The sequence below is a fragment of the Paroedura picta genome, chromosome 3, assembly GCF_049243985.1.
Source record: "Paroedura picta isolate Pp20150507F chromosome 3, Ppicta_v3.0, whole genome shotgun sequence".
Taxonomy (NCBI): domain Eukaryota; kingdom Metazoa; phylum Chordata; class Lepidosauria; order Squamata; family Gekkonidae; genus Paroedura; species Paroedura picta.
The window spans coordinates 41,732,453-41,759,358 of NC_135371.1; the positions used below are offsets into that span (position 1 = coordinate 41,732,453).

The window sequence follows — 26,906 nt, forward strand, 5'->3', positions numbered from 1 at the left end:
AATCCCTTTAAATGCCCTTTAACTTCAACTATCCAGTGGTCCCAAATAATCTCAAATATTGCCAGGATTTGGGAGGCTCAACTATTTCAGATGGCCAAATAGATATTTAAATGTATATTTGGTTGAAAGAATACACACTTCTAACTCAGACAGGAGAAGCAGAAATGCCAGTCAGAGAGTGTCTCACCAAGTTCCATGTGCCACTGAAAGTGACATTAATATAAGTCTCTCACATAGTCAGGCTGGTTTATATTGAGCCAAACCTATTTATATCTCCTGGCTTTCACTTCATCCACATGAGTCTCTGATATATGCACCGGCTATAGGACATATTGTTTTTCCTTCAGTCTACTTAATCCATCTGTGCTTCTCTGCTCCTCACAAGGTGTCCCAAATTAGTAAACTATCAAGAATTACAGAAGACGAAGAAGGTAAATATGCCCTTCTTTTCTAAATGCATGACCAACCAGGAGATTTACTGCTGAGGCCCAGGGCAATGGGAATGAAAATTGAGTAGCATGGTGGTATCATTATATAAAATACTGGAGGCCATAGCAGGGAGCTAGAAAGAGAGAGTCTTACTGGTATTCTAAAGGGAAGGGATACAAGACCTTAAACATCCACCATGACAGGCAGCGATAACTTTAGGAATACTTAATCTGAGGCCCATTCTCTTGAACATAAAATGTGTGCTAAAGGATATAACTGATTCCTTTAGGTTACATGGTACTGCTTGCCACAGGCTCTGAGGAAGTGTTACGGGAGATTCAGCCAGGACACACAACTAAATAGGCTTCTAGTGCTACACACATCAACAAGCAGACCACCCGTAATCCCAGAAATTGTAGTTACTTTTTATAACTGCATGTCAATTCACAGAGGAGAAGCAGAAATGCCCAGTCAGTGTGTTTATATATTTCTTGAGCTTTCCGGGGCATGTCTCTCAGGCAGGGTACATGCCACCAGAAAATTAAGAGCTCATTTTAAGAACATTCTTGCACAACATGAGATTCCATTTAAACATACATCTGTTTAGTGTTGTGTGTTGATAGAGGGTAATAACAAGTCTGTAAATTGTCTAATTCTTATGTTTAGTGTTAAAACTATGTGGCCAAATCCTTCCAGTGAATTTGATTGCAAACACGGACAGACTTATAAGGGTTAGTTTACGCAACATAATATAGTATATTGAGAAAGTGGGTACGTAGAGAAGTTGATTCATGTTGAAAGAAGCATATTCTGCATCACTAATTAAGGTTCTTTAGCTTGGATAAATGATGACTGAGGAGTGACATGACAGAGGTTTACAAAACTATGCATGGGATAGAGGAGACAGAGAAAGATGTACTTTTCTGCCTTTTTCACAATACTCATGGGCACTCAGTGAAATTAATGAGCAGTAAGCTGAGAACAGATAAAAGGCAGTCCTTCTTCAACTAATGAGTAATTAATGTAGAATTCACTGCTGCAAGAAGTAGTGGCAGCTACAAACATAGATAACTTCAAGAGAGGGTTGGATAAACATATGGAGCAGAGGTCCTTCAGTGGCTATTAGCCACAAGGTATAGATAGCTCACTACATCTGAGGCAGTGATGCTGTGTTCTGGGAGGGGGGGCAACAGTAGGAGGGCTTCTGGAGTTCTGGCTCCACTGGCAAACCTCCTGATACCACCTGTGTTTTGGCCACTGTGTGATACAGAATGTTGGACTGGTTGAGTCATTGGCCTGATCTCCTTCCTTTCTCACTTCTCAGATATCTTTAAACACAATGTGGCCTTGTGGTGCCTTATTGAGCATGTGCAGCTTGTCATGTTGGAAAATTAGGATGAGCGTTAACTGTTCCAGGTGGAGGAAGTAGGCAGAGTGGGTGGGAAGAGGAGTGGGGGGAGATTTTTTAATTCAGTTATTTATTTTTATTTATTATATATTTACTTGGATTTTTATACCGCCCATTCTTTAGGGCTCTGGGCAGTATAAAAATATGGGCAGGGAGTAGCTCAGAGTGACACCCTTTGTTCAGCCACCACTGTCCTTGTGTGTGTCTAAGAACAACAATAACTACTATTACTAAAGCACCTTAAAAAAGAGATTGTGTACAGTATAAAAAAAGGTAAAGGTTTCCCCTGTGCAAGCACCGAGTCATGTCTGACCCTTGGGGTGACGCCCTCTAGCGTTTTCATGGCAGACTCCATACGGGGTGGTTTGCCAGTGCCTTCCCCAGTCATTACCGTTTACCCCCCAGCAAGCTGGGTACTCATTTTACCGACCTCGGAAGGATGGAAGGCTGAGTCAACCTTGAGCCGGCTGCTGGGATTGAACTCCCAGCCTCATGGGCAAAGCTTTCAGACGGCTGCCTTACCACTCTGCACCACAAGAGGCTCTGTGTACAGTATAAAGACACAAAATTAAAAAGAACACAGAATATAAAACAGAACCCTGTCAACTGGCTAAAAACCAGAATACACTGTAATGCGTACTTCCATGTATGTGATAATATGTGGGAATATGCTAAAAAGGAAACTGTGGAATATGTGCTCTTCTACTTATTGACATGAAAGAGATAGTCAAAGTTAGGACATCTCTGTCCATTAAATCCCATCTTGTAATAGCCCCAGACAGAATCTAATGCTGACGCCTTATCCTAAGGTCAGGCCTGGACCTACTCATGTCATGTTATGGGCAGTCTTTTTAGAAATGTCAAGACTAGGCATCTCAGTCAGAATTCTTTCCCCGCCTAACATCTGAAAGCCTTTAACTGTAGAGATTATGATTATGGGATTTATTGCCATTACATTCTCTACCACTGCAACATGGTCTGCCCCCCCCCCCATACAAACATTGGGTTTCTAATTAGTTCTGTCCCATCAGCAAAATATTTAATTAAATAAATGAGTAAGGGCTGTTGCGGAGGAGTTAGGGCAGGACCCGTCCGGGATAAAAACTCGGAGAGGGCCTCTCAGGGGCCTCTCAGGGGCCACCCTATTGGCCACTTGGCCCGCCCCGGACTCCGTGCCCACACTCCGTCCCCATATGGTTCGCTGCCGGGAAAGGAGCAGGACTGCCGCGTCGAAGATGCAGCCGCCCTGCTCCGTTCCCGCCGGCGAACCATCGCCCTTCCCTCCTCATCATGACTCCCCGCGGCCTCGACGACACACATGGATGCCGGAGACACATGGACACCTCTGCCGCCAACCCGATCCTCCACGCCCGGAACGCCAACAGCCTCTCCCACGCTGAGCCGCTCCACGCCCCACAGGACCCACCATGAGTGCAACGCCCAGCCCTCGCTGCCTGAGCACTGCCACATCGGCGCGAGCCCGCAGGACCCCGTCGCTCCCCCCAAGATGGCAGACTTACCCCCGCCACGCTGGCGACCTCCTCACAGCCGCCCCGCTATGCTCCCAGCACATGGCCGCAAATCGCCCCAGTCACCCTGACGCAACGCCGGTGCCACTAATGCTCCCTCCCACCATGGCACCGGTGAGTCTCCCCCGCTCGCAACCGCAGCGTGTAACACCTAGTGCCCGCTGTATTCAGCCTACAGCGGGCTTAATTTCTAGTGGGGAAATAATTCCCTTTATGTGCTGTCTCCAATTGTGAGAAAATGCTGGGTGGGGGGAGAATAGCCCCCTAACAGCATTCCAAGCTCACTTGGGCGCTCCTTTATTTTTTACAAGCCTCTCCCTGCGGCTGCTGCGTGGCTACAAGGGACTCGAGTTGCCTCCAGGGGAATCTGGACCAAACTCGTTAAAAACCCCAACATGTATACTGGCCTACCATCAGGGGTAACATTCATGGCTCTATAACTACGCTTGTTACTGTAAAACATACAGACATGGTACTAGGAATTTCAGAATGCCCTCTAAACCCTTCTGCTCATTATGAATACAGTAGCCCATCTTATGTTCCTATCTATTGTCCTTTGAATAGATTCTGAAATAGAATGTCAGAGTTCCATCTTTTCTCTTGAATAGGTGAAGCAAAAAAACCCAGACATTTTATTACTATCATTTAACTATCAGTTGCACAATGATAATATCCATTTCAATACACTTTCTATAAGAAAAGTCGTAATAGCAGACAGAAAGGATTGTTATGTAGTTATAGTAAAGAGAAGAACTGTTCATATTCCTCAGAGTCCAGTAGCACCTTTAAGACCAACACAGATTTATTCAAGGCATGAGCTTTTGAGTGCAAGCACTCTTCGTCAGACTAAGAACTGACCATCATAACAGTAGGAATATATAAGCAAAAGTTAATCCTGTTACATTAGTAAACTGTGTCACAGCCACAATCATATTCCTGATTGTCTTTCACACTTTTTTCCTAATTACAGAAGATTTCAGCTCTATGCCTCAGTGTTTACTTAGCTGCTCAATGTTAGGAAATAGCTCACACCACTCAGATACAACGCAAACATTGTATGAAAATATATCCCCCCATGGGCTCCTAGTATAAACAGGGCCTCCAAAATCTTGTACACTCTCAAGTCTATTTAGTCTCCAGGGGTCATCTGACTGCCTCCCACTCTGAGATGCTTGTTGACTGGATGGTGAGGATGTTCAGAGGCCCATTGTCTGCTCTATACAGCCTGCTCTGGCAGAAAACAATAGTCCCTACGAAATCTTTCCCCCAAAAAACAGACAATGACACTTCCAAGCAGCACGATCCCACTGGAATCCTGTCCTGTTCCTCTGGCAGTCACAGTAACCCAACCTCACACACACAAGCTGGTGGCCCTTTGGGGTGAAAAAGACTTGACAGGAGAAGAAGGAAGTGTCTGGAAGAAATTATCACAAGATTTACTTGTGAAGAAAGGAATATGCTCTTTCTACAGGGCACTGACAACAATCGTCAGAGCTATAACTCCAATAACAGAGACTGTCCTCTTGTTTGACTCATCGTTCAGTATTGAAGCCTGTGTAGTGCCACAGTTGGAGACTGGACAAGGACAAGACACTTCATTTGGAGTTCCAATTCTTCCGCTGAGCTCAGGCCACCTTGAGCCAGCCACACTCTTGTCTCCTAACCAACTTCAGAGGGCTGTTTGGTAGGAAGAGGGCCATCTATAATGAGACTCCTAAAGCAGGTGCTGCAAGGGGTGGATTTGGGGGGACAGCACCTGCCAGCTAGCCTCATCAGTTGTTCATTTACTGCATTATTTATTGTATTTCTTATATGAGTTTTTATTGCATTGTTTGCCAATTTTGCAGTCCAGCAGTGATACACCAAGGGGGGGATCCACCTTGGGGACCCTAGAGAAGAGGAGGTTGAGAGGGACATAATTGCTTCCTTTAAGTACTTGAAGAGGAGGTGCAGAGAGCGGTTTCTGTTGGCAGCAGAGGATAGGACCCACTGTAATGGGTTTAAACTAAGTGTAGAATAATACAGGCTAGATAATCAGGGGAGGAATTCACCGGTCCATTCCGCACAATTTAAATGTAGCCGAAGTCTTACCTTTTGTAAATGCTATTAATTTAACGTTCTGCATGATGTCGTAAACAAACCGCAAAACTCCCGCCAAACTCCAGCAACAATCGGAATTTTATAGCGCTTGGGGGGAAACCCAGAATAGTGGATTCCCCCTGAAAAAAACGCTACACTTCAGAGCACAAGCCACAACACATCAGTGAAAGACATGCGCGTTCTCAAAATAGCGGCAGAAAGAATGTCCCTCCCCAGTATTCGCCCCTGAGCTTCGTCATTTTTTCCCCTTAAACCGGCGAAAGGAACAAATAAGCAAGACTTCTCTGGCTGAAGTCCCTCCACAAGCAATTAAGATGTGCTTAACAGAAAAACAAAGCTCCCTTCTGCAATTGTTTTTAAAGTTCCCAAGCACAATACAGCCCCCTGTTCGACACTGCCCGTAATCTCGGCCAGAAATTGCACCCATGGGGGGGTTTACTTGAAGACCATGTAAATGATTAAGTGCCAGCTCCTACCCCAGCAAAACAGGTCTTGAGACATTGAATGAACAAATACTCATTGCAACTGGTGTTTTCGGGCTTTTTAAAAACAGTTTTTAAAGGGAAAGGGGCTTTTCGGGAGCACGAACACAACAGTTCATTGGCTGTTCTGTTTGATTGACAGCCAGGGACAGGAAGAAGCGCGAAAGAATATCGCCTCCTTTGTTGCGATTCCAGTGAGACGGGAAACCTGTGGGGAATGAATAGACCGCTACTGGGACTTCAATATTCCACTAGAATTGAAGGTATGGGAAATGATGAAATTCCACTATTAAATATAGCGTTTCTGCATACTGCAAACATTTAGCAATATTGGTCACTGTGCGGAATGGCCCACAGTCAGAGTAGTTCAGTCGTGGATTCAACTGCCTATGGAGATGGTGAGTTCCCCGTATCAGCCAGTCTCTGAGCAGTGACTGAACTGGACAGATATTTTTCCTGTGGCACCTTAAAGACCAAGCTTTGTTCTGCCGCTTCATACCGACACGGCTACTCACTTGAATCTATTTTGTAGCCATTATTATTTATTTATTTCATGATTATTAATAAAAATAATTTTGTCACAGAGGAAGGGCTGGATAGCCCCAGTCTAGCCTGATCTTGACAGATTTCAGAAGCTAAGCAGGGCTAACGTGGAGGCAGGCAATGGCAAACCACCTCCCAATGGCTCTCTATATCCGAAGTGGACAGGTTGCTGGGCTGGGTGCGGGCGACCACTTGCCCCCTGGATCCCTGCCCTTCTTGGCTCCTCAAGGAAGGGGGGCCTAGGGTAGGAGAGCAGTTCTATGATATTGTTAACTACTCCCTCCAGTCGGGGCAGTTTCCGAAGCGGCTTAAGGAGGCAGTGGTTTGTCCGCTCCTGAAAAAAACATCGCTGGACCCATGGGACCCGGCCAACTACCACCTGGTTGTGCATTTAGCATTCCTGGGAAAGGTAGTTGAAAGGGCCGCTGCAGACCAGCTCCTGGCGTTCCTGGAAGAAACTTCGGCGCTCGATCCATACCAGTCTGGCTTCCGTCCTGGCCACGGGGTGGAGACGGTGCTGGTTGTCCTGACAGATGATCTCCGTTGCCAGCTGGATCGAGGCGGCTCTGCTGTGTTAGTTCTTTTAGATCTGTCGGCCGCATCTGATGTGATCGACCACGAACTACTAGCATGCCGCCTTGCTGGGACGGGGATAAGGGGCACAGCATTACGCTGGATACGCTCCTTCCTCCTAAACCGGACCCAGAGGGTGGCATTGGGGGATGAGCTATCAAGCTCGTGGAGTACCACAGAGCTTGGAGCTTTCCCCCACGCTTTTTAACATCTTTATGCGCCCTCTGCCCCAGCTGGTCAGGAGTTACGGCTTGGGTTGCCATCAGTATGCTGATGACACCCAGCTGTATCTCTTGATGGAAGGACACCCTGATTCCCCCCTGGATCCATTTGCCAGATGTTTGGAAGCCGTAGGTGAATGGCTCGAGCAGAGTCGTCTGAAACTCAACCCTGCCAAGATGGAGGTCCTGCGGTTTGGGGGGAAGGGAGCAGATCAGGAAGCGCGATTACCCACCTTGGCCGGGATGCAACTGACTATCGCGCCCCAGGCAAGGAATTTGGGGGTGACCTTGGACGCCTCATTAACACTGGAGGCCCAGGTCAAGAAGGTAGTGGGCCAGGCTTTTCTCCATCTCCGTCAGGCCCGGCTACTAGCGCCCTACCTGTCTCCTGACCACCTAGCCACTGTGATCCATGAGACGGTTACCTCCAGAATAGATTTCTGTAACTCGCTCTACATGGGCCTACCCCTGCGCCTGATCTGGAAATTACAGCTGGTACAAAATGCGGCTGCTCAGGTCCTCACAGGAACAGCTTGGAGGGCCCATGTTCAGCCTGTGCTGAGGCAGCTGCATTGGCTACCAATTGCTAGCCGGATCAGGTTCAAGGTTTTGGTTTTAACCTTTAAGGCCCTCCGTGGTCTAGGACCCACATACTTGAGGGACCGCCTGACGCCTTATGCCCCCCGCAGGGCGTTACGCTCGGCGGGGACTAATTTATTGGTGGTTCCTGGCCCCTGGAAGGTGCGTCCAGCCTCGACCAGGGCCTGGGCCTTTTCGGTCCTGGCCCCCGCCTGGTGGTATGAGCTCCTGAAGGAGCTGCGGGCCCTGCGGGATTTGCCATTCTTCCCCAGGGCCTGCAAAACGGAACTCTTCCACCAGGCCTATGGTTCAGACTGGTGCCCCCCCTTTTTATATCTGGCCCCCCCTTTACATCTACATCAGCAGTGACCCCTGGTTTTTCGGATAGTTCCACCACCATCAGGGAGCGTGCATCGGGTGGGTTGGGGATTGTTTTAGGTGTTTTATGTACTAGGGGTTTTATGGGGGTTTTACATGTTGTTACCCGCCGCGAGCCTCCAGGGAGCGGCGGGCTAGAAATCTAATAGTAATAGTAATAGTAATAGTAATAGTAATAGTAATAGTAATAGTAATAGTAATAGTAATAATAATGTCTCTTGCCTTGGAAACCCCACAGGCTTGCCATAAGTCAGCTCTGACTTGACAACAAAAACATTAAGAGAGAGGGGAGGTATCAAATGTTTATCTGCCCCGTGCACCAAACAGGCTAGATATGCCACTGCAAACCCGTTTTATTATACTGCACGTTATATGTATTCAAAGAAGTTGATGCCCTAAGATGCTACCAGAGGACAGGCAGGGGGCAGAAGAGCAAGGTCTCAGCTCACTGCTGTCTGCAATTGATTGTCTGTTTGCCCATTATTCTCTTAATGTGGCATATTTATTGTACGGGGAAAGTTTCCCATGCAATTCAGTCTCAAGTGAACACAAACAAATCCAAATAGATGTTTTTCCTATTTATCTCTGGAATCTGTTAACCATTTTCATTATGCTGTATGTTAATTTATACTCTCACACTCTGTCTATAACTTTGAACTGTTCACTTCCATTCCATGACGTTGTATCTGAGGAAGTGTGCGCACACACGAAAGCTCATACCTTGAATAAAACTGTGTTGGTCTTAAAGGTGCCCCTGGACTCTAAACTTGTTCTGCTGCTTCAGATCTACATTGAATACATATTGTATGGTCATTTTTATGGTGTATATGTTATACTGTTGTTTTTACATTGTGAGCCAGTTTAGAAATCCAGCTTGAATACACTGTCTGTGGTATGTATTACTAGGGTTTTTTAAAATTATCTAATTCTGTGATCTGATTAACACATGATTTGTATGTATTATATTGTTGCAACCCACCTTGAGCCTCAGCAAGAAAGAAAGACTACAAATGAAATAAATCCTCACATTCACATGTCAGTCTCCCATGGCCCACATTTCCCTGCGCATGCTGGCTGTTAGACTCTCATGAGAGTTTGGTTGCTAGTTTTGGTTGTCAGGACAACCAAAATGGTAGCTGAATCTTGGTAGTTCAGGAAGTTTAGGAAGCCCTATGCACAGTTCGATGCAATTCTGTAAAGAAGGCAAGGGGGAATGAGCAGGTAAGCAGGATTATCTCCCCTGGCTCCTAGTAGGAGGTATTGCTACCGCTGGGTGTGAAGATCATGAATGCAGCCTGGAGCTTTTGGGAGAAAAGGAAGGTTAAAACCTGAAAAACCGATAATTTCACCTATTGCCCACAGGCTGTGTCCCTCATAGAGTTACTTGGCCTGAGTGCAGATTTAGGCTTTAATATTATTTTGACATTTCAACACAGTGTCTTGAGTATTCTCAAACAGCTTTTCTAGAGAGCAGATGTGCAGAATGTTATCAAACCACAATTGCAAAGCGTTTGTTAACGAATGTGAGCGCATGCTGTGTTAACAACCCTAATAAGTACAAAATGTAAAACAGATTTACTTGAAACAAAACAAAATTAACATTGACAGGACACATAAGAACAATGAAGAAAAGCAATAAAAAGGAGCTTTGTAGGGTTTTTTTCTTTTCTTTCCAGAATGTTAAAACTTTAAATGTGCTATTTCTATACATTATATTGTATTGTACACAGAAAAGCTGTGTTTTGAAAGCTCTTCAAGACTTAGCAATTAATACATCAGGGAAATGATGGTATCACAAGGAAGCAGAGAGTGAAAGTGAAATTGTTATGGATTTCTATAATGCTTGAGCCTGTATGCATTGCATCTGTTGACTGAACTCATGAACAGGATGGGAGTGGAGTGAATTGCTCCAGTCTTCCTTCATACACACTCAGTGCAACCCATGACCAAAGCCTATGCTCCTCTCAATTGTATTCCCATTGGCTTTGGTTCCACAGTCAATACAGTCTGCATATGCAGCGGGTCTCTTCTCAGATATACTGGTCCCAGATGTTTAGGGCTTCAAAGGTTAGCACCAGCATTTGAACCTGATTGAATCTCCAGTCTGGAGCCAATGCAGCTGAACAAGCATTGGTGTTATGTATGCTTTCCACTGAATCCCTGTCAGTACTCATGCAGCCAGCTGGAGTTCCCAGAGCAGTCTCAAGGGCAGCCCTGCATAGAGCGAGTTACGTAAGTCTAATCTAGAGGTGATTGTCTCATGGACAGTATCAGAGCAGTAGAAAGGATGGGAAAAGAAGAAGAAGAGTTGGTTCTTATATGCCGCTTATCTCTACCCAAAGGAGGCTCAAAACAGCTTACAGTCGCCTTCCCTTTCCTCTCCTCACAACAGGCACCCTGTGAGGTGGGTGAGGCTGAGAGAGCCCTGATATTACTACTCGGTCAGAACAGCTTTATCAGTGCCGTGGCAAGCCAAAGATCACCCAGCTGGCTGCATGTGGGGGAGCGCAGAATCGAACCCGGCATGCCAGATTAGAAGTCTGTACTCCTAACCACTACGCCAAAATGGCTCTCAGGTCCCATACTATCTATCACTCTGGCTCTCTCTGTAGTCCCCCTCTGAAGTCTGAGGTTAAGAGCCAGCACATAGTCCTTCACTTCCAATATCTATGTCAGAGGTCCCCAGCCCCCGGTCCGGGGACCAGGAACGGTCCGTGGATCAGTCGGTACCCGGCTGTGGCTCCTCCTCATCCTCCTTCCCGGCTGCTGCCTCGGGGACTGCCCTGACACTCTGCTGCCGACTCACCTTTGGTGCTCTCCAGTAGCTGCCATGGCTGGGGCTCCCCCTTGGCATGGCACTGCGCAGCGGCGGGAAGTCAGGGGTGCCGGGGGGAAAGCAAGTGGAGCAGGGACTCAGGCGGCGGTGGCGATGTCCCTCAGGAAAAGACTACTCCCCCCCCCCCCGGGCCTCAGTAAAATTGTCAAGCGTTGACCAGTCTCTGGTGATAAAAAGGTTGGGGACCACTGATCTATGGCATCACACCTGTGCTGAAATCTCTCTGCACTTTGTCTACCCCAGGTACAATCCCAAATCTCCAGACATTTCCAAAGCTGGTGTTGTCAAGCCTTCTTAATATCCCCCCTTCTCTCTCACTGCAGTTAATTATAGGGTTGCCAACTGTGGCCAGGAGGTGTGGACGGAAGGCTGACTTTGGAGATGGAGCTCAGCGATGTGATGTCACTCTAGGCCAGTGGTTCTCAACCTTCCTTGTGCCGTGACCCTTTAATACAGTTCCTCATGTTGTGGTGACCCCCAACCATAAAATTATGCAAGTCTTCTTTCACAGAAATTAAAACCAAACTGACCAATGGCGTGAAGATCCATTGCTCATGATTGTATATAAATTGGTTATAAACTGTATATAAATTGGAGGAGCGGCAACAGTGGTGGCGCCCCCCCCCCCCGACCAAGCTGCTTGCCCTGCCGCTACCCCTGTGAAAGGGCTGTTTGACCCCCAGGTTGAGAACCACCGCTCTAGGCCTTCTAGACCCTTTGGTACACAGTCAACCCTCTGAAGTTGTGCCATTTCCTCAATGGGGAATTATTTCTTTGGTCTGGAGTTACAATTTACAAACCTTGGTCCTTCCTGGAGGCTCGCGACCCTATTTTAAACCATTATTTCTCCCATTAGTGCCAAAAATCTTCAAGAACAATCTTTAAACAGTGTGAGCTGTTGTAGTTTTGCTCTGCTATACCCTAAGAGTATATTTACTACAGTGGTGAAAAGGCCCTTGCTTCAGGACACATCAGCTAATTTACTTCAACTGCAAGATCTTCTCTGGAAATTCCACAACTTACCTCTGGACTGTTTCTCTCTGTGTGAGTCAGCCCAGTACTCTGTTTTCCTCCTTGCCATACTCTTTCCCCAATTCTGTTTTCTTGTGTAATTTTTGAGGTCAGACCTCCAGAAATAAAAGAAACCTGCTGATAAAGTAGAAGATAACAGGGCTTCATAACTGCCCCTACTGGCAGGAGGATGGAAATACAGGGCATTTCCATGCTGTCAGAATTCCAAAAGTGTTCACTGGTTCAAAAAGATGGGGACCCGTGTTAGAGGGGTAACTAGAAAGCTGCAGACTTGTTTCTGTAGAGCTTCACCCTCTGTTTTCAGTAATTTCTCCCATTTTTAGTATCTTTTTTTCTCATTCTGCTCCTGGTCAAATAAGAATATATAAATCACATGGGAGAGGATGGATCACAATAAAAGAACCATGGCTTGCATCCTAGGACTAGTTACTACTTGTGCAACATCCTCATCTGTTGTGGAGGAGGACCTCTCCTATGGAGCATGAGCCTCTGACACTAAGGTGCTTCTTCTCAGCCATGGCCAATGTCTTTTGGTGAGGCAGAAAGCACAGTGCCCCAAAGGACTGCAATCTTCTGCTCATGTTCTACCTTCCTGTCTCTTGTTTCTTTCATGAGCTGTTGAGTTTCCAGTTGTACAAATGGAGCTCCCTTAATCTAGGATAACTAATGCAAAATATTATCAAAATGTTATCTCAGTGGGAGTGTTATTTTCATGTATTAATAGCTGTTTGGCAGTTGTATCCAGGAAGTGATCTTTATATATATTTTTAAAAGCTGGCAACCCTGTCTCCTCTTTGATTATTACAAAGGGCAGCAGCACTGGCACGGAAAGCACTTTCCTCTGGAAAGATCCAATGCAAGTGTTTGAACTGATGTCTAATCCTCAAGTTAAGGCCTTTATCTTTCCTTACAGAGAAGATAAAATAGTTTTCAGAATGCTTCCTTAGGCTTCTGAATCTACAAAGTTCAATTGGCAGAGTTCTTAAACAAGATATTTCTTATTGGACTCTGGGTATCAGAATAAAATTGCAGCATCTGTTAACAGGCAGGCTAAAAATATGTCTGTGTCAGTTTTTCCCTTTGCCCAAAACTGCAATAGACTTATGAGTAGGAAAAGAGACATTTGCTTTTTAAGTAAAGACCCTTTAGCCATGCAATGTGGGAGGGTCTGAATTGTGGATCCACAATTCCTGTAAGAGAGTGTGAGGACATTTTTAAAAGGTTAGAAAATCGGTATCATGAGGTTCATGTCATGTTCCATGACAAGATCTTTAATTGTCAGGTCTGAGATCTTATTTAGGTTGCCCATTGTGTCCAATAAAATACATCCATTTTTTGTGCTATTGCTGGCTTGAGATGTTCCAACACCTTCTGATGAATTATGGGGGTATTCTGTTCCAATGATGTTGAGGCATGGGACAAGAAGACAAATCTTTTTTAATACTCAGTAGTTTCCATCTTAAATGATTCAGTCTATAGGTGACCCTTATTTGATCTGGAGATGGAGGTCCTGAATAGGATTTCAATGAGTTCCCTTCAATGGAATTTCCCAGCGAAAAACGATCTAGATCCTGCTTGGTTCCTATAGGCATGTCATATATTAACAAATGCTTTACTAAAATTCATATGCTTTTTCATTCACTTGTTTGCATGGTTTATTATTGGAATCCATTAGAATCCGGAGTTATACCTGTAAACCGCTCCATGGGAGCGGTAGTAATAATGTAGTAAGGGCGATGTGGGAGGAGAAAGGGGTGGGGCGAGTCCAGGATAAAAACTCGAAGGGGCCTCCAAGTGTCAGTCCAGGGCCTCTCTGAGGGTCAGTCCGGGGCCAAGTGTCAGTCCCGGGCCAGGGGGCCAATCAGAAGCTTTGCAAGGCTGCCGGGGCCAGCAGTGCGCAGGCTAGCACCCATTGTATTAGAAAATACAATGGGCTTTACCTCTAGTATATGTATATTGGGCCTCAATCAACATTCCCATAAATCCACCATTTGCAATATCAATCCTATTCATTTTTATTGGAAGATGAAATAGGGTCCTTAAATGATCAAAGGCATTCAATGGAAATTAAAAAAAAACACACACCTTTCAAAAAGTAAGATATATTTCATTTGTTCATTCATCAAAATCTAGAGTAGAAAAATGCAGCTTTTGTGTTCAATTGGAAAATTAAAACAGTATATACTCTCAAGGGTGTATTACAGATTTATAACCTGTCCTCTCAAAACATTTACTACCTTGAAGCTCTAATAGTAAAATTTGATTGTCAGAAGATTTGTTCATATAAGAAAATTATATGTTTCCTTCTTTCCCTCACCCCACCCCCAGGAACATCAAGATGAAGTCACATCACTCTGAGAGCCATCAGACATGCAAATAGCCCTTTTAAAGCTCAAGCAAATGCCAGAAGAGGTTTAAAATAGCAATACAAGCATGTTTCCCATGGATTACAAGACTGTAGGCAAAAGGAAGCAGCAGCATAGTTTGCAATTACTGGATCAAATGAAAAGTATGAAAAATTTAACTGAAATGATTGATGTGGTCTTGGTGGCTGAAGGCAAAAAGTTCCCTTGCCACAAACTGATGCTGGCTGCTTTCAGCCCTTATTTCAAAGCCATGTTTACCTGTGGCTTGGTTGAATGCACACAGAAGGAAGTGGTCCTCCATGACACAACTGCAGAAAGCATGTCCGTCCTTCTTCACTACTTGTACACCGCTGAGCTACACCTCACTAATGGCAATGTGCAGAGTGTGGCTGTCGCAGCATTTTTCATGCAAATGGATGATGTTTTCGACATGTGCCAGAAATACATGATGGACCACATGGATGCCTCCAACTGTGTGGGGATCTATTATTTTGCAAAGCAGATTGGGGCAGAAGAGTTGTCTGACCAAGCCAGGAAGTATTTGTACCAGCACTTTTCAGAGGCGAGCTTACATGAAGAAATATTAGAACTAGAAGCACAGCAGTTGTTAAGCCTGATCCAATCAGATGATCTTAATGTGTCCAGGGAAGACACCATCTTGGACTTAGTCCTCAAATGGGTTAACCACAGCAGGAAATTGCGTGCCAACAATCTCATTGAGCTCCTGAAGCAAGTGAGGCTCACACTTGTAAGCCCTTCATTCCTAGTGGAAGCTCGGAAAAGGAACACGGTGCTCTTGAGTAATTCACAATGCAGTGATATGGTCGAGGGAGCATTAGAAACCATCAGGAAATCCAACCAGCCATCTCTCACTCTCCGCTATGGGATGGAGACCACAACTCTTCTGCTTTGCATTGGGAATAACTCACAGGGCATCAGATCAAGGCATGGTAACTATGCTGATGCCAGCTTCTGTTATGCTCCTGCAACACAGAAGACTTATTTCATTTCTTCCCCAAAATATGGAGAAGGCCTCGGGTGCGTGTGTACTGGTGTGGTTAATGAGAACAATGATATAATTGTGGCAGGCGAGGCAAGCGCTGCGAAATTGTCAAGACAAAAGACCAGGAAAATCGAAATCTATAGGTTTGTATTCTCTTGCATAAAGAAACTAAATACGTATAAGCCACACTTTCCCACTCCAAATAATAACGTGCATGTTGGTTTTAAGAGCAGCTTCCCGAAAATGATTTAATATTGTGGGGCTATATTCTCTTCTAACCACTATGGAAATATTCTCTTCTAACCACTATGGTGCTCTTCCTAAGTTCAAAGGGTAGAAAACTGTAGGAATGGTTACCCCACTTCAGTTATGTTATAGTATTACTTGTACGAAGCAAAATGAAAGTGTCTAAATGGAAGATCTGGGTCATCTAAATTTCTCCATCCAACTACAGACTACACTGGTTGTGTTTTTACAGAGTCCTGTGACCATTCCTCAAGCTTAAGGATTTCTACAGAGGTATCCTTGCCCTCTGCAGCATGTTTAATACAATATATATAACTTGCCCACATTGCATGACAGTCTCTTAAATGAAATTTCTTCAGATTATATGTCCATTCATTGGCAATTCAATGAGTAAAGCTGGAGTGCATGTACAGGGAGTGCATGTGCAGGGATAGTCAATAATTCCATTGACTATCCCTGGCCTTTTAAAATGGTTTTGTCCATATTCAGTCACAAGTACTGCAAAATATATCCCTTCAGGGCTCATCTTCTGCCTCTTTAATAGTAACACTAGTTTTATTATTTACTCTTCAGATCAACTGAGAGCAGAACTAAACAAATATTTTCCCAGCTTTTTAAAGAAAACAATACCGCTGTTGGGATTTCAATTGAGAGGGAGAGATTAGCATAGAGGAAAGATAGTTGTTGAACTCTTTCCTCATTTACTTCATCTGGGAATATATACAGGAACTCATACATTTTCCCTACGAGAATTTAAAGGAGTTTGGCCATGGCAATTTTGGTGGGAAAATAGAATGAGATGAAAGGTTAGCAGCCCCAGGTGCTGATCTACCCCTTTACATTGCATGCTCAGAAAAGAATAATGGAATTGTACATAATATGTTGTTCAGCGCTGTGGCTGCGCTTTTGAACATACCAACACAAATATACCCAGTAGGTATTTTGAGAGGTGGCTAGAAGTAGGTCAGCACATAACCCCTTGACAAAGAATGATCTTCCTCTCCTATTCCTTGTTTATCTGACTTTCTCTCATACTGCATCTCTGCAAACATCGCAGGGAGTATATTCAGCCCTAAAATACATGGGAGAATTATCTTTATCTCAAGGCAAATGCTTGGTAATGTTTTTACTGCTTGCTGAAAATAAAAATTCTCTGCTGACCCTGTTTGACATTGCTGGAAAATAAGGAGAGGTTTAAATCCAAATGTACATGCATTCTTCGGTGACCATGACAATTCTAACTTTAGGCTTCCTTACAGGTACAACAGCCAGGGAAACCAGTGCTGGCAAAGCCTCTGTACTGCACAGGTTCGTGAGCTGTACGCTCTGGGTACCCTTCACAATGACTTGTATGTTATAGGAGGTCAAATGAAACTGAAAAACCAGTACCACATCACAAACTGCGTGGAGAAATACTCAATGGAGCAAGAAAACTGGAGAACCGTGGCTCCTCTCCCAGTGCCGTTAGCCTGCCATGCTGTGGTTACCGTGAAAAACAGGTTGTACGTAATAGGAGGATGGACACCACAGGTGAGGAATGTCACTTTGCATTTCAGCAATACTGCTTATGCTGCTCATGGAGAGCTTAGGGTTGCCAACCTCCAGGTAGTGGCTGGAGATCTCCTGGGATTGTAGCTGATCTCCAGATGACGGAGATCATTTCACCTGGAGAAAATGGCCTCTTTGGAAAATGGACTGTATGACACTGCACTCCCCATTTCTCCCTCAAGACGTACCTCTAAAATTTCCCGGTGTTTCCCAACCTGGAACTGGCAAGCCTAACTATTTGTGGAACCCAAAAACCCCAACTGGTAACAGTTAGGGCCTACAAAGGTTGAATGTCTGTATTATTGTTAAAATTATATTACTTTTATTGTGCCCAATTTTTTTAAAAAACTATAGGAATTAACAACATATGTCCAGCCTATAGGCTGTTGCAAACCAGTATGCTATGCACTATGTGAACCAAAAGACTGACGCATTTCGGGCCTTATAGGACCTTCTTCAAAGGTCTGGTTTTAACACATACCAGTTCTTCACACATGTAAAATATATATAGCAGCCAATAAAAGCTCCAAAGTAAGAGCTGTAAAGACTTCACTCATTGCAATATATGCACTAATAAGGAAACATACCATTGAAAACTTTTGGGCAGCCTTTGGAAAAGAGCTAATGACTGAAAACTAGACATCTTTCATTAAGTGGCTCAGATACTTTACAGCCATAGTTACAGCTATAGTTGTTTTTTTTAAATGTGCACAATAAAAGTGATATAATTTTAACAACAATACAGATATTCAACCTTTGTAGGTCCTAACTGTTACCAGTTGGGTTTTTTGTTTGTTTGTTTTTAAGCCTAACTATTCAGCCAGAATCCAAGGGTATATTTAAGGCAACATTGTTAAATCAAAACAAAAAAGACATTTTGTGACACTTTATAGGAGAGCTGATAGCCTCTTGTGGTGCAGAGTGATAAGGCAGCAGACATGCAGTCTGAAAGCTCTGCCCATGAGCCTGGGAGTTCAATCCCAGCAGCCGGCTCAAGGTTGACTCAGCCTTCCATCCTTCCGAGGTCGGTAAAATGAGTACCCAGCTTGCTGGGGGGTAAACGGTAATGACTGGGGAAGGCACTGGCAAACCACCCTGTATTGAGTCTGCCATGAAAACGCTAGAGGGCGTCACCCCAAGGGTCAGACATGACCCAGTGCTTACACAGGGGATATCTTTACCTTTTTATAGGAGAGCTGAGCATCTTGGGAAATGATACTAATTGCTGTTGGTTCCTCAGGCTCTTCCACTGAGTCCAAGCCACTAAGCTGGCTTAGCTACTGGGCTGGTGTGACAGCTTAGGAGAGAGATTTGGAAGAGTGGAAAGTATATTGATCTCGTGGCAAATTGGTGATCATTGTTTGGCACTGCTTGCTTATTAATTCAGCTGACCTTTAATGTGGTGGACACAGTTTATTTTCCCTGAAATATATTCAACCTAGAGGCTTAGGAATAAATACATGGCAAAGTGTATACGGACATATGTGCCAATATTGGCGCAAAGCAGCAGGAAGACTGCAGATGTTGAGGATGTATATCATGAGGAAAAATTGTAGTGGAAATCATGGGAATACTGGTAGGGAGCCAAATTTAGCTTGTGTCTGAGAGTATCCTGATTTGCGATGAGATGGATGTTACTTTTCTTATACAAAGAACCAATCATACCCTGTGCCTCAGAGCAGAGATTTTTTCAAAGACAAGTCATTCTCACACAATGTTATAGTTTACATCAGGATTTCTCAACCAGGGTTTCATGAAACCACAGGGTTTCTTGATGGTCCTGGAAGGGTTTCCTGAATGGGTGGGAGTGAATTCATTTTGTTACACATTTATCATGATATGACCATATATGGTCATGTCTCACACACACACACACGGCCAATGATCAGCTTGGAAGGGTGTGAAGAGGAGACCCCATGCTTCCCAACCATATTCTGCATGATTGCACCACTTCTGGGGTTTCTTGAAGCCTGAAGAATGTTGAGAAAGGCTGGTCTACATAAAATACCAACTCTTTGTATTACAATTAAAGTATCAGTAATGATTAAAATGAAGGCTCAGGCATAAAATAAGAAAGCAACAGATGTATTAATGATTTTTTAATAAGCAGATGATGTCTGGATAAAGGCCCATCATTTTGCCTGACAATTTCTGGAGGTGGCATTGTGTGGGTGATCTTTTTAATTAATATTGTTTCATGCTACTCTTTCCATGAATAGGACATTCTAAGCACTCAAGGAAATGTTCCCATGGAAGTTAGACCTCTTCACAATCAAAATATCCATAATGAGTTTTTATATACATGAGTGCAGTTTGAGCAAACAATACAGAAACTAGCACATGGCCTTGTTCAGTTCCATGGTAACAACATCCCAATCCCACTAAATACAAACTGCCCTGTTTGGCTCATCTGGTGCAGGATTTCTCAAATTCATACTGAACAAACCAGTGTCAACCCTCTGCAGCTCTATCTGGAGGCAAAATTGGCCTTATATTCCAAGGTGAGCTTAGGCAAAGTATAGTCAAATTGCCAATTAGTGTCCTCTCTATATATTGACAATGAGAAGTCTTGGTAGAGCACTTCCTCTTCACTTTGACAACTGGATGGCATACAGCATTATCTAGCTAATAAGTCTTTTCACTGGAGGAGATCTAAAGTAAGGCTTGATTCTCACATTATTTTTGACACAAAGTAACTATTTAATGTTATGAGGTGAAAAATTTATCTGGACATGTCTTCATATTGTGAGACCTGGGATTCATACGGTGAGAGCGGAGATTTGTTGGTTTCCCTTGCTGAAAGGCCTGATAATCATGAGGGGTTAGTCACTGACCTGGAGCCAGAGATCCTGGACTATGAAGTCAAATGGGCCTTAGGAGGTCTGAGCAACAATAAAGCTAGCGGAGGTGACAGCATTCCAGTTGAACTATTCAAAATCTTAAAAAACGATGCAGTAAAAGTGCTGCACTCCATATGCCAGCAAATTTGAAAAACTCAACAGTGGCCACAGGATTGGAAAAGGTCAGTTTACATTCCAATCCCAAAGAAAGGCAACGCCAAAGAATGTTCAAACTAAGGCACCATTGCACTCATTTCTCATGCTAGCAAAGTTATGCTCAAAATCCTACAAGCTAGGCTCCAGCAATATGTGGAGCAAGAATTTCCAGAAGTACAGGCAGGATTTCAAAGAGGCAGAGGAACTAGAGATCAAATTGTGAACATATGCTGGATCAGGTAAAAAGCTAGGGAGTTCCAGAAAAACATCTACTTCTGCTTCATTGACTATGCTAAAGCATTTGATTGTGTGGAGCACAACAAATTGTGGCAAGTTCTTAAAGAGATGGGAATACCAGAGCATCTTATCTGTCTCTTGAGAAACCTATATGCAGGTCAAGAAGCAACAGTGTGAACCGGGCATGGAATCACTGGTTCAAAATTGAGAAAGGAGTTCGGCAAGGCTGTATACTGTCGCCTTGCCTATTTAACTTGTATGCGGAGCACATAGTGAGAGAGGCTGGGTTAGATGAGTCACAAATGGGGATCAAGATTGCAGAGAGAAATATCAACAACCTCAGATATGCAGATGATACCACTCTAATGGCAGAAAGCGAAGAGGAACTAAAGAGCATTTTGTTGCAGGTGAAGGAGGAGAGTGCAAAAGTTGGCTTGAAACTCAAGAAAACGAAGATCATTGCATCTGGCCCTCTCAATTCCTGGCAAATAGATGGGGAAGAAATTGAGGTAGTGACAGATTTTATTTTCCTGGGCTCCAAGAGCATTACAGATGGGGACTGCAGCAAAGAAATTAAAAGACGCTTGCTCCTGGGGAGAAAAGCTATGGCAAATCTAGACAACATCCTAAAAAGCAGACACATCACCCTGCCAACGAAAGTGCATCTAGTCAAGGCTATGGTCTTCCCAGTTACAATGTATGGCTGTGAAAGTTGAACCATAAGAAAAGCTGAGTGTCAAAGAATTGAGGATTTTGAACTCTGGTGCTGGAGAAGACTCTTGCAAGACCCTTGACTGCAAGGCGAACAAACCGGTCAGTCCTAGAGATCAGCCCAGATTGCTCCTTAGAAGGCCAGATCCTGAAGATGAAATACTTGGGCCACCTCATGAGAAGGAAGGACTCCCTGGAGAAGAGCCTAATGCTGGGAGCAATTGAGGGCAAAAGAAGAAGGGGACGACAGAGAATGAGGTGGCTGGATGAAGTAACTGAAGCAGTCGGTGCGAACTTAAATGGATTTTGTGGAATGGTAGAGGACAGGAAGGCCTGGAGGATCATTGTCCATGGGGTCGCGATGGGTCGGACATGACTTCGCACCTAATAACAAACACAGTAAACGTTTTAAAATACCAGCATCTGGTATGCATAAAATCAAGGTGTGAAACATATGAAATGCCCTCAGAAAGTATTTCTTGAGGCTCAGTTGGTGCTTGAGACCCAGGCCAAAGGGTCCCCCAGTCAAATCGGGTCCATTGGTCAATTTAGATTCAGGCTGTAGTGCATTGTGAATGATCCTTTTCCCTGTGCCATTTTCAAAGAAATGTGTGTCTCTTTGTCTTTAGTATTATATAATCATCTTTTAAAAAATTGTTCACAGACATATCTTTTAAATATCTTCAACTATTTAAAAGGCTGCCATATAGAGGATGGAGCAGAGTAGTTCTCTCTTGCCCCAGAGGGACAGACCAGAACCAATGGGATGAAATTAATTCAAAAACAATTCCATCTAAACATCCAGAAGAAGTTAGAGCAGTTTTTCAGTGGAACAGGCTTCCTCGGGACGTGGTAGGAAATCTTTGGAAATTTTTAAGCAGAGGCTGGATAACGATCTAACAGAGAGGCTGATTCTGTGAAGGTTCAAAGGGGTGGCAGGGTACAGCGGATGAGCATTAGGGTTTTGTGTGTCCTGCATAGTGCCACAGGTTAGACTAGATGTCCCTTCCAACTCTATTATTCTGTAATTCAGTGATCTTGCGAGTAACAACAAGTCATCAAGTAAATCAACATTTCATCTCCGGGGGAAAATAAAGAGGTCTTTCTTCTTGAGAATTCAGAGAAGCCTTTTAAAAAGAACTATGTTGTGTCAGGGCTGCATCCGTAGGTTTCTTTCTCATTATCCAAATCCTCAGCTCTCTTGCAGTAGAATATAAATGTGTCATTATTCATGTGCCTTCTACAATGTACTTCCCAGCCACAAGTCATGAGTGCTGTTAAAGCCTAGTGAGTATGAATCACTTCACAGCTATAATTGATGTGTTTATGCTATTTATCTGCTCTGCTGTCTTCTGTGATTAATAGCATGCAGGCGTGCATGGAGGGCTCCAAATGTTGTATTATTATATGGCTGTCATATTTCATACAGATGGATCTCCCTGACGATGAGCCTGATCGATTAAGCAACAGAATGTTGCAGTATGACCCAGGGCAAGACAAATGGACAGAGCGCACCCCAATGAAGTACTCGAAATACCGCTTCAGCACAGCTGTAGTCAACAATGAGATTTATGTCTTGGGTAAGAGCAAACAGATTTTTAACAGATAGGATAGCCACATTTTATTTTCCCCAACAATTTGCTTCTATAAAATGAACGATTTCTTCCTCTCTTGTTGTACTATAGTAGGTTAAAGAAAAGTCATCAGAACAAAAGCACGACATACTTTCAGGAGTAAAAGCTTCCTTCATTCTGTAAAACGACCCCATAACGGTAGCAAAGAGCAAGGAATGACTTTTGGTAATTAAGAGAATAGAAAAAATAGGGACAGTGACTAGACCCCTCCATCTTCGATGTTAATTAAAAAATCACCCTTATTATAGTTATCCTTCAAAATATTGTCTGCTTCAATGGGGGTTGGCTGTAGTTGTGTCATCAAGCATCTTGGACAATACAGAGAAACAAGCATAGGACTCACAATGACTTACAGGGGGCATCTCGTTTTCTTCTCCCTCACTACTTGCTCTTTTCCTTCCCTGAAAGCCCCCATAGCATTTCCTTTCTTCCTTCCCATCTAACTTTATCTGCCCCCATCTTCAGCTTGCTCTCCTTCCCTCTCCTTAACAACCACAAGTTAACCTACTTTTATCTACTCTACTTTCTTCACAACTCCTTCCCATCCTCCAGCGGCTTCTACCTGGAAAAAATCTGCCCCAGTTATACTGTGCCAGGCAAGCTACCGGGCTGGGCCCATTGCATAGAAGTGAACCTGCAAGGCCTTATGGAGAGCACTTTACATCCCCTGAGCCTTTGGAGATAAATAAATAAATAATGACCATTTCCAAATGGATGGGCAAAACGTGATTGGCTTCGTGCTTGCAAATGCGGGATGGTAAATCTCGTGTTTCCAGCACTCCTCACAAGAAAACCCTTCCCACATTTTCCCTCTGCCCTGTTGTGGCTTTTTGCCTCCTGAGGAAGCTGCAAGGGAAAACAAGCCGAAATTCTCCCTCTTCTCCTTGGCTTGTCAATCACAACAAGCCACCAATCACAGCATAGCAGTTCTCTTGTGGACTGAAACTTTTTCCAGCCCTGAAATTATTATTTTTTTTAAAGGCACTTCTGTATTGCTATGCGGTAATGCATAACACAGATGCACTTTTTAATAAAAATCAATACTTCCACATCGTTATGGAGAAAAACCAGAATGATACTGCATTCCACCCCCTTTTTTATGATTGATTTTTTTTGGGGGGGGGGACTTTATTTCTGTCTGGATGGATTTCTGAGACACTGAACATGGTTCCTGGAGCCCTTTCCCAACTCATTTCCCACCTCCAGAAAACAGGAATTGGGCTGTTTTTGCCTGCCCGAGTTGTGAGAAGGCTGCACATGGTAACTGAAGCCCAAAAAAGACATTTTGTGTTAATGGTTGGTTTAAAAACAAGGTGCTCAGACCCCTGTATGATCGGGAGAGGCTGATGTATCACCCCCCCTTTCCCAGCTAATTTCCCACCTCTGGAAAACAGAAACGGAGCTGTTTTTGCCTGCCTGATCCCAAAAAGACCGTGGACACTTTAAAGAAGATTTTATTTTCCCTTTGACAATTTAGGTTTGCAGACTACGCCATTAAAAAAAATTACTTGGAGCAGAAAATGGAGAGGGGAGGGTGGGTGTGAGAGTGGGACAAAGCTGCCAAGACTATTGCACATTTCCACCTCCATACAGGCTTATCCCTTTTTGTCCACTGGTTGCTCACTGATGGTTGCTCACCAATGGGATGCACAATTTAGGGATGTAAATCCAGCTTTGGCAATTCCCAAAATCGCAAGTTTAAAACGGCCAAAACTCGACTCAGGTACTGGGCAGCCTCAGGATGCAGGTGACTTCATGTGGCGGGGACTCTAAAACCCACCAACATTTGAAGACTGTCCAGGAACAGATTCTTCATGCAAAAATGATCAATAAATTCCGTCCTGCACATATTCTCTCTCCTCCTGGCAGCCCCCATATCCTCAGCTTTCCCTATTTCTTTCTCTCCTTCCCACTCGCCTATCTACATTTTAAGCATTCCCCTATATTTATTATCTGTTTTATTTATACTTACCTTTCCCCACAACAGGGGCCAAAATAAGCTACATAATTAACTTCTCCTCTATTTTATCCTTATCCTTTGAAGTCGGCTAGGCCAGAGTGTGTGATTTGCTCAAAGTCACCAAGTGTGTTTCCAAGGCAGAATAGCGATTGAATTTGAGTCTCCCAGGTCCTAATCTGAAGCTCTAACCAGCATACTACACTGGCTTTCATGGGGTGGCTGCTGTTAATGAGTAGCAAGAAGTTTGGCCTGGATAAGCAAGTTGCTCAGTATTTGCTGCCATGCCTGGCCCTGATGAGTTCTTTGTCCCCACAAAACCCCCAAAAAGATCCTGCCTCTCCCCATCTGCTGATAGGAAACAAACTGGATCATCTTCATATTCAACTACTTTAATCTGCGTGTTCTTTTACTGTTCTTTTGTTTCACGTGATCCTTATTAAACCTTGGTCTGCCTAATGGCGTAGCCAGCCTCCTGTGCCCTATCATGAATGCAATCTGCTACAAATCTGCTGAAATCATCTACTCAGTTAAGTATAGTAGCTCAAGCAGAGTACATTTGTTTAATCCCCATTAGGAAAAAAAAATAGCTGAATGGAGAACTCATGAACTATCCTATTATATATACTACTAGAAAATAGGCCCGCTGTAGTATAAATACAGCGGGCTCTAGCCAAGAGTCCTGGACCGCGTGGGCGCACCGCAGCTTACCTGAGGGCGCAAAGTGCCGGTAGGTCTGTTTGCGGACAGTGCGGGTGGGTGCCGCAGCAGGCGTTGGTGTCTCTGGGGGCAGCGGCATTCGGGGGACAGGCAACGGGAATCGTGGCTCCTCGGCCGGGCGCGGTGATCGCGCCGCCGCTGATATTGGGGCCTCCGCTGGCGAGTGTGGCTCCTCTTCTGGCCCCGGTGATCTCGTGGCGGCGAGTCTGGAGGGCGGCGTGCAGGGAGCAACCGCAAGCCGCGTTGCGCGTGGCTCGCGGCAGCTCCCTGGCCGGCGGCCTGACGCGTTGGAGGCGCTTCGCGCCTCCCAATGCGCCAGGTCACCGGCCAGGGAGCAACTACGAGCCGCGCTGCGCGCAGCTCGCAGTTGCTCCATTGGCCGCATGCGGGTAATCAGAGGGCCTAATCGGCAGGCGCTTCACGCCTGTCGATTGGGCCCTCTAATTGTCAGTCCAGAGGCAGGGGCAAATCGGCACCCTCCCTCATCACAGACTGAGCCCGCCCTAACTCCTCCCACTCCACACTTAACGAATTATTTAGTCCGCGGCGCCCACGACACTGCGGGCGGTTTTAAGATTTTAATCCTAGCAAACATAATCAAGGAATACAGTTGTTAAAGATGTTGTGATGGTCAATGGTTTAGAGGGTTAATGTGGCAACAGTCATTAGAATATTGGGCTAGGGTTATGAAGATCCAAATTCAATTTCTCATTCAGCCATGAAGTTCAGGTGTTCAGCCATTCTTAGCCTGACCTACCCCACAAGATTTTTGCAAGGATCCAATGGAGGAGGTAAGAACCATACAAACCACTTACAGCTTCCTGGGGAAAGGGTAGGATAAAATGGGTAGTTTTCAAGAGAAATTAGGCAATTTCATGGATGATCAGTGGCTACTAGCTATAGTAACTAGTACTAGTTATGATTGCAAGGCACAATACAGGAACAATACAGAATATACCATAAAGCCTATGCATGTTTGACTAGAAGTAAGCTCCAGTGAACACAGTACAACCTAGTCTTTAACCGCTCCTGCGGTATTAAATAAAAGAGTAAGGCCACCTGGGGAAGAGTTAGGGCAGGCCCTGTCCAGGATAAAAAAGAGGGCCCAATCTGGAGCCAGAAAGCGGCTCCTGATTGGGCCCTCCGAGTGTCCATCCAGAGCCAAGCAGCCAATGGGGAGGCGCGCAAAGCGCCTTCCTATTGGCCCCTCACCAGGACAAACCAAAATTCCATTCACCCAGCCCAGTCTGGCTGCCAGTCTGCTCCTGACCACCGCAGGGAGAGGAGGTCAGTAGGGCTGCCAAGGGGGATGAGAACAGAGGCTGTGCCAGCCCTTTTTACCCCAAGGCTGTCCTAACTGCCATGTCCAACTGCAAAT

At 44.6% G+C, this 26,906-nt stretch overlaps 1 protein-coding gene across 2 annotated transcripts in view; it reads left to right on the forward strand.

Moving 5' to 3' along the window:
• The first annotated feature begins 290 nt into the window (after nt 1-290).
• The window catches only part of KBTBD12 (kelch repeat and BTB domain containing 12), a 64,892-nt gene continuing 38,276 nt past the window's right edge, over nt 291-26,906 (forward strand). The window contains exons 1-5 of one of the 2 annotated variants that reach the window (XM_077325405.1): nt 291-431; nt 6,091-6,211; nt 14,439-15,622; nt 16,985-17,255; nt 22,647-22,797. In XM_077325405.1, the coding sequence (XP_077181520.1) occupies nt 14,544-15,622; nt 16,985-17,255; nt 22,647-22,797 (1,501 nt within the window). In that variant the 5' untranslated portion in view covers nt 291-431; nt 6,091-6,211; nt 14,439-14,543. The remainder of the gene's footprint in view (nt 432-6,090; nt 6,212-14,438; nt 15,623-16,984; nt 17,256-22,646; nt 22,798-26,906) is intronic. The other variant, XM_077325406.1, reaches the window with a different exon arrangement.